Source organism: Argentina anserina, chromosome 7 (assembly GCF_933775445.1).
Source record: "Argentina anserina chromosome 7, drPotAnse1.1, whole genome shotgun sequence".
Lineage (NCBI taxonomy): Eukaryota > Viridiplantae > Streptophyta > Magnoliopsida > Rosales > Rosaceae > Argentina > Argentina anserina.
The window spans coordinates 13364577-13372861 of record NC_065878.1 but is presented as its reverse complement, the minus strand read 5'-3'; the positions used below and the strand labels follow the sequence as shown (position 1 = coordinate 13372861).

The window sequence follows — 8285 nt, the reverse complement described above, 5'->3', positions numbered from 1 at the left end:
AGAAATTTTATGTGCACACCAATAATCTCATGATAATTTATTCACACCTCTCACTTAATACGCAATTAACAAAAAAGGTAAATTATAAATTGGTACCAAGTGGCAACTTAAATTATAAAAAGGTCAATCAATTTTTTCTAATTATAAGATGGTCATCTCATTTAAATAGAAATTAGAAAATGATCAACAACATTCAAACGAAATTAGAAAACAGTCACTTTTTTTTAAATATTTTGTCATTTCTCACACTTTTTCTCTTCTAATTCCGACCATAACTTTGTCATTCAATAATGAATTTGAGCATAGTTGGTACTGTTAGAAAGATCTCTCTCCCCTCTTTCATTTGATACCATTCAGCTCGCTTCTCAGGGGGCTTCCACTCCTGCTCGTCCGACTCAAGCTCTCAATCTTCTCGTCCTTCTCGGAAAGTCTCGCGGCCGACAATGAGGCTTGTTGTCGAAGATTGGAAATCGAAAGCTTTGGTCGGATGGTGAGGGATTTAAGCGTTAGGAACTGTGAGGGTTTTGTGATTTCCATTGGGAGAGAAGAGGGTGAGAGAGGGAGGGAAAGAGTGTAGTGTGTTGAGAAATCAGTGAGAGAGAGAGAGAGAGAGAGAAAGCCAATTGTAGAGTTCTATGAGGGGTTTTTGAGAATTGTGGAGTGTTGTGAGGGCCGGGGTTTTGAAAATGTTCTAAAAATCGCCGCCTAGGCGCCCGGAGACGCCTGCGCGCCGCAATTTTATGCTAAACGGCAGTGTTAGGCGGCTGAGCGGATCCTGGGTAGCTGCTGGAAGGTTAGGCTTTTTTTTTTTTTAAGTTCTGGATTTTGAGTTTGATTCGGATACATAAGAAGTACTTGAATGATATGGAGAAGAAGAATTTGATGAGATCCGAGGGATTAGGCTTGCAAGAATGCATTCTAGTTGTTTGAATTGTTTTTCTTATTTTCCAAAAAGTTGGTGAATTATGTTTTTTATTATTGATTTTCCCAAGTTCATTGTTGTTAAATTGTATTTCTTTTTTTCCTAAGAGGCTAAGATCATTAGATCAATATTGTTGAACATTTCTAAGGATTAAGGATTAAGAACATATGTATTTTTAGTATTCTAGACATTATATATATTTTTACATTAATTTCATGCATTATATTCTTATTTTAATTGTATTTATATAATTATTTGTTATTAAAAATTTAAAATATATACAAAAATACAAATCTGATTAATCCTCTGGGCGTTGGTTTTCAGCTGTCCGCCCGATTAACGCCAAATGTTTTTTATAACCTTGGTTTTGAGAAGGCTACCACTCCACCACCGACAGCCAAAATAATAGGGAGTGGAGCGAGGCTGTACTATTTTTGTATGTATCTATTTCAATGTTTGTGTGAAGTTATTTTCATTAAGACTTAAGATAATTGGTTCCTGGTATATTTCAATTCGTCCATGATCATAGTTGGGGTTTCTGGGAAGCCTCGATTCATAGTTAAAGGAAATTCATTTGGCATTGCTTTTCGAAGTGCAGCTTAGGAGGTTTCTACAGAGTTCTTCCGTGAAATGTTGAGTCTTCATGGATCATCCTGGATGCAGCTCAAGTGAATATCTCTATGATCAGGTAAATTGTGATGTAGCCCAAGGGACAATTGTCTAACTCTCCCCTTCAGTTCTTTGAGCAAGTTTACTGTAATGCCAAGTTTACACATGTGTTCTAATTAATTAATCTGTGACAAGTTACATATTTATTAATTTTCTTTCAATACATTTCTTATTTCTTCAACAAAAAAACATCAGTATACAAATATGAAGTACGTACGCACTTTAATTTTAATATTATGGATCAATTACTTATATATCAATGTGAATGCATCTATATCGATCTTGGTACTCTAAATTTCATTAGTTTCATATGGGGATGATCATCATTGTTTGATATTATCTTTTTCTATCCGTAAGAATATGTTATCCAAAACATCATCTTACACGAGTAATGGCAACAACATTATATATACTAGGAATGTAACAACAAACCAGGCAAATTAAAAGAGAGACAATGAGGAATGGCATCACTATACTCTCAATTGCATGGCTAACCTAAACTATCAGATATAGCCATGGTGGTGATAAATGCATTAGTTTTTTGAGGATCTACAAAACAACGTATTGAAAGTTTTGGATGCTTCAATGAAAACACATTAGGAACAGGCGATGCATGCATTATAAACACTAGAATAAAAGACACGAACATACAAAGTCATGACTCATGAGTGTTAATTAGATAGCAAGACAAAGTGATGAGTTAAACTGATGGAACTTCAGCAAAAGTCAATGACATGTTCATTGGCTCTGAAACTCATGAAGATCTTTAACTATAATTACAAATGATCGACGGGATAATGATTTATATTAATTGTTAAATGACTTAATTCTTATATTTACAAATGCAAACCTTTACTTGCAGTTTTATGTCCAGGAAATTTGTCCAGGCCGGGTATGAGAACTTTTTCTCTCATATCAGACGTCGATCAGTCTAAAATAGCTATAAATTAAACTGTATGCATGTAGTTTAGCCAATTCGAGTTTGCATAACCTTAATTATAATGATGCAACATCGGATCCTATATACTATGGTCGGGTTCTATTGCCAAATGTATGTGCAAATTCGTAGCCACATGCATGTGACTGCTTAAGTGATCGATCTGGCGGTGAGCTAGTGGACAAGTTTCGTATTTTTAAAAGATCATGTAGGGTGACACAATGGACTGATCATACCATAGTACATACCACCATTATTTCTCAAATGGAAACTATGACTACTAAAATTGGTCGTCGACAAACTTGATAAGAAGTTTGATGGGATATGAAATTGTGGTATTCAAGTGACTCGAATACTATAGTACGAATATTTTTGTGTATCATCCATGCATGGTTTGAAATGATCTCAATTAATGAGGCTATATGAGGGTTCGTCTGCTGTACAACTATTGTATGCCATACAACAGGATTTAAAGGTTGATAGAGGGGAAAAATGTTGATGCATGTAGGGTAGTGGTGTAAATGTGTGGTGGATGCGGCTGTTGTATAGCATACATCAATGCACTGTAAAATTTTCCGTTATATGCATGATCGGTATTAAAATATCCAACAAGGCTACAGTACTCACGCATGTAGTTATATATGTTGCTATTATTACTGTTTAAACATATGCACACTAAATTATATTGTCTACTTCTTGATTTAATAAAAGTTCTTGTGTTTAATGATCCGATTAGGAGTATTATAATATGTTTAAAATAAGCTACATATGATTTTACGTGTGATATGATCTTTGTTTGATATAATTTGAAGGCCTGTATGATGACTATGATCATGTCTAAAGATATATAGCAACTTGGTACATTTATCCCAATTCAGATACTATTGGCCGGCCTGGTGTGAATTTGTGATACTATTCTAGCCACGCATTTGTGTTATTGGTATTTTGTTAGACATACAGAAACATCATATATATTGTCCGAGCCTCGTTTAATCAATTAACACGATCAAATAAGAACTCATATGAGAAACGATTAAAAATCAAACATGTAACTGTAATATCATGTCAAATATTTGGAAGCAACATATGCATTATATGATACCTAGCTATCTTGGGGCCAACCAGCAGCCTCATGTGTTTTCGTTTCAAGTATCATCAGATGACTAAAACATGTGTTCCATATGTTAGTAAATCTCACTCAGTACTGATGCAATCTCTGTATCACAATTATTTTTGCCAGAGGATCAGTTTCAGGACACTAGGGGAACCACAAAATCACACTCAGTGGGTACAATCCAACCCCTTCTGCATGTGAGAATATGTGATCAAACTCTCACATGTACAGATCGATATTAACCATCCCCTCAAATTAATAACGGCCAGTAGTATAGTACCAATCTAAATCACGTACATTTTAAGAACTATACAATTAAACCCCAGTTATAGACACTCTGGGGAGTCTGGTCATGCATGCCCGACTTGTTGATGATGATCATTAATAGGTCGATCAACCTGCTTTCCCCTACAAAAAACATGCTTCCAAGTCCCTTAGACCAAGGGATCTCCCCATATCTCTCTCAGTCTCAGTTCTCCTCCTCTCTTAAAATAAGAGCAAAATAGAAGCATCCAAGCTCTTGCACTTGTTTGTCATCTTGCTCCATTTTTAAAATCATTCTCTGCATATATAGCATCCTCCTCCCAGCTTCTCATTCGCTCACTTGCAATTTTTGTATGTGATCAAATACCTGGAGATCTCAACCCAGAAAACCAGAAACTTCCTCTCCCTCTTCCTCTGAGTTTCTTCTACTTCTTATATTTAAACCCAAGCTCTTCTCACTCTCACTCTCACTCCCACTTCACTCTTTTCATAATCCATTTCTTCAATTTTGTTTCATTTCTGTTCTTTGGCTTCAAGAGCTTTGAGTTGTCAATCCACTATTAGAATTGCTTGTTGGGTTACAAAAGTTTCACACATTTGCTTCTTCCTTTTCTTCAAAAATGTGCTCGTCTAGTACTTCATGCTCATACAAAAATGTGCATCAGAATAAAAAGCCTTTCCAAATAGAGCGCAGACCAACAATGCTCAAGGATTTCCTCAATGAAAATTCCAATTCATGCTCTTCAAGCGGGTTCAAATCATTTCCAAGAAAACCAGAGCTTAATTGCAAAACAAGTAACCCAAATCCAACCACCACCGTTACTAGCAAGTTACACAGAAGCAGATCAAAAGCAGCATCAACCACAATCTCAGCATTCCAGTCCTTCATGAACGCAGTAAAAAACATCCAATTCACCGCAGTAAAAACTCCCTCACTTTTACCAAGGAGCCTCTCACGGCGGCTGTCGAAAAGGAGCTCGTGGTCAAGGAAGCAGTCTCTTCAAACTCAAGTCCAAATCAGTGTCAAAGTCAAAGATATCCTACGGTGGACATCGTTCCGCGACGAGAAGTTACCTCAACCTCTGCCGTGGGATTTCGCTTCTTCACCTCACCATTGTACCACAGCCACCACCACAACTACTACTACTACTTGTAGTAACAGTAGCAATGGGTCAAGCTGGTGTGACAGTGATTTTACCGCGGAATTTTTACCGTCTCCAGGCGGTGGTGAAAATGAGATGGGTAAAAAGTATTCACCGTGTGTCGGCCGGGGTACCATGGAGGCTACGGCAGGAACAGCGAGGTGCAGTGAATTGGACCGCAAGGTAGAGCAATTATTCAGTGCACCGCATCTATATTTATATCATGTGTCTGCTGTTCAGGGTCCTCGGATGTTATTACTTAATTTATTTTGGTTGACTCATTCTGACCTTTGTACTTATGTGGTAGATCATCCACCGATTAGCTAGAGTAAACTGTTACTTGTCGGATGGTAACAAACTAACATAAACTACGATTTACCAGTCGCTTACAATTACGTTAACTTAGTGAAATTTATCGGTAACTCGCGTGCACCTAGGATTAGGTTATGTTCATCTTTTGTTTTGGTAGTTTTGTGAAGCTTATGTAATTCATCGGAGCGGATTCCAGGCACCTAAGTTCACTTATGTATAGAATCATTTTCGTAGTTTGATGCATATATTGTAGGTGAACTAAGTTCTCTATGCTACTTGCTAGACGTAATTGTTATTCATCGATTAATTCAAACAATGTTCGATTTTATCTTGTAGGGTGAACTAACCATTGGTACTTTGACATCAGCAGGTTGAGATGCTAATTGGCGATGAAGATGAGCAACACAGCCCAGTTTCTGTTCTTGATTTCCAATTTGGGGAAGACGATGAAGAGACGTTTTCGAATACTTTTGACCAAAGCCTTGCCAATGTGGAGAGTAAGTGCCCTCTTCTCTCAATTGATCATTAACACAAATTGAATCTGTGTTCATTGTGCACTGAAATTGGCGAAACATAAAAGCCTTCAGCCACAAGCAAAAAAAAGCTAGTGAAAAGCATATATCATGAACCTGAAATAAAAGACTATAATTAATATGAAAGTTTACGTCTACTCATGTGTGAAGAATGTGATAAAAACACAGTTTTCATTCGATGCTCCATTGGAATCAGATTTTGTAGTAATCTCAAGTCATGTATTAAGCGCGTTACAAACAATGTACTGATTGAAAACTAGATCTCCAATGATGAATATGCCATACTGTTCAGACCCTCTGAAGTTTTTGCATGCGTTAGTTTTCAAGTGTTTTTATTGTATTGGAAAATGTCCACAGGTTCCTCACAATATATAGTTTGATCAAATTTTGACAGGAACGAAAGAAATGCTTATGCAGAGGATCAATTACTTTGAGAGTCTTGCTGACCTAGATGCTGATTTCGACTCATGGTTGTCACCGGAAGAAGGTATCCACTTCGAAAGAGAAGAAGAAGATCATGGAATTGAAGAGAGGGCATTGGAACTCTTGCATTTTATCAGAGCAACTGGCTTAACACCAGAGAGCTGCGACGACAAAATGGAAGATAAGTTAATGTTGGATTTCTTCAGGGAAGAATTAGGTAGTGCACAAAGATGTAATAAATCAGATGATGCGTTTGATTGGGAGATTGTTAGCAAAGCAAAAGCTTGGATTAAAGTCGAAAATACTGCAACCTTTGAGTGGGGACTTGAGCACAAGAACGAAGCCATTGTAAGAGATATGCATAAAGGAGGGAAGTGGATTAACAATTTTGAGGATGAGCAAGAGGAGTTGGCATTAGAAATCGAGACTGCCGTGCTTGAGTTCTTGGTGGATGAGCTTTCCATTGATCTCCTATTGAGATAAGTGACGTAATTTGTAGCTGTAGTGGTTATAGGATATATCTCTACCTATGTCCTAGAGGTTTTGAGCTTCAGTAACATTCCAAGAACTAAACCAAGCCATCAGCCTTAGACTCTGAGATCTGAATGTCACTGTGGACAACTAGGTATGAAACCTGTGCAAAAATAAAGCAAACTGAATTATCTATTCCTTAGTCTAGCTTGTGGATTCAATAATGCTGTTAATAGATTCCAACGGATTTGTTCCGCTACATTAAAATGTAACATTGGCAGTCTAGCCAAAAGTGGATAGAGTATGAGCTAGTTAATATCAGGACGTGTACTTTTAAAAGGAGCATCTCTTTGTATATCTAGAGAATGTCCAATTTTGGCATGTCAGGATAAGATTATCAAGCATTTGAGAGGCATAACTTATGCCCCTTCTAGTAACATTTTGCGAAACTATAACTACAAGAAAATTGTAAGGAACAGAATGCAACAGATAGGTTACAAACAAATTGATGAAGTAAAAAGAGGAAGGGGTGGGCAAGGTTCAAAATATCGGTATCGGGAGATATATCGTTTTTTTTTTTGAAAAATGGAGATATCGGATATATCGGAGATATATCGGGGATATTGGAAAAAAAATATCGTTACTCTTCCGAAATTATTTATTCATTTATTATTGAATTACATACAAACAAATACCATTATTAATTTTATCTAGTACTAAAAAGAAGATCTATGTGCTTGAAAAGATGCACGTTGGTCAACAAAACTACAATACTTTGCCCAAGACATACGAGCCATATAGTACGAATTATAATGGTTAACATGATAGTCATATATCTCTTTTGAGCTACTAATAGTTTCTCCGAGAATGAGATAGTAAGGATGAACCCAACTCGATAATTGATCATAAACGTCTTCAAACTGACCATAATTGTAAATAGGATGATCAGATTGATAGTTGACTTCATGTGATTCGTTTGACATCCCACTGTGTTATATGCTTAAACTGATAGAATCAAAACTTAAGGCAACTGAACTAACATCAGATGAAATATTTTGATCATCAATGGCTCCTCTTGTCCTCCTCCTGCACCTATTTTTCTGTTGTGCACCATGACCGCCTGCTCTAGATCTATGATTCTCATCTTGGGTAGCATGATCAAAATTACTTTCACAAGTAAACTGCTCAAATTATCCACCTACATAAAATTGTCCATATCCAAACCTTGTATCTACACCACCTTGTCGACTTCCACCACTACCATCACCATTACCACCACCACCACCATCATCATCATCACTATCTGAACTATCTAGAGTTGCTACACCGCCCCACACACTAGCATTATTAAAATCATCTCCCGGATCTCCAACTTCATCAAATAATACCTTGTTTACATCAATTCCAAAATCAGTTGCCTTTTCTACGACATGTGGAGAAGGGTTGTCATTTTCATCATCAAGGTGTACATGCATAATCCAATCATGAAGAGGATCAA

At 36.8% G+C, this 8285-nt stretch overlaps 1 protein-coding gene across 1 annotated transcript; it reads left to right on the top strand.

Moving 5' to 3' along the window:
- The first annotated feature begins 4526 nt into the window (after nt 1-4526).
- LOC126803604 (uncharacterized) lies at nt 4527-6799 on the top strand. Its single transcript, XM_050531388.1, has 3 exons — nt 4527-5231; nt 5731-5857; nt 6288-6799. The coding sequence occupies exons 1-3, from the start codon at nt 4527-4529 to the stop codon at nt 6797-6799; spliced, it is 1344 nt and encodes a 447-aa protein (XP_050387345.1).
- Nucleotides 6800-8285: the final 1486 nt, after the last annotated feature.

Bases quoted from the DNA above. Each gene is read 5' to 3' on its own strand.
- LOC126803604 (XM_050531388.1), top strand. From the start codon at position 4,527: ATGTGCTCGTCTAGTACTTCATGCTCATACAAAAATGTGCATCAGAAT. The intron at 5,232-5,730 runs GTAGAGCAATTA...TGACATCAGCAG, and splicing joins GCAGTGAATTGGACCGCAAG to GTTGAGATGCTAATTGGCGA. The intron at 5,858-6,287 runs GTAAGTGCCCTC...AAATTTTGACAG, and splicing joins AAGCCTTGCCAATGTGGAGA to GAACGAAAGAAATGCTTATG.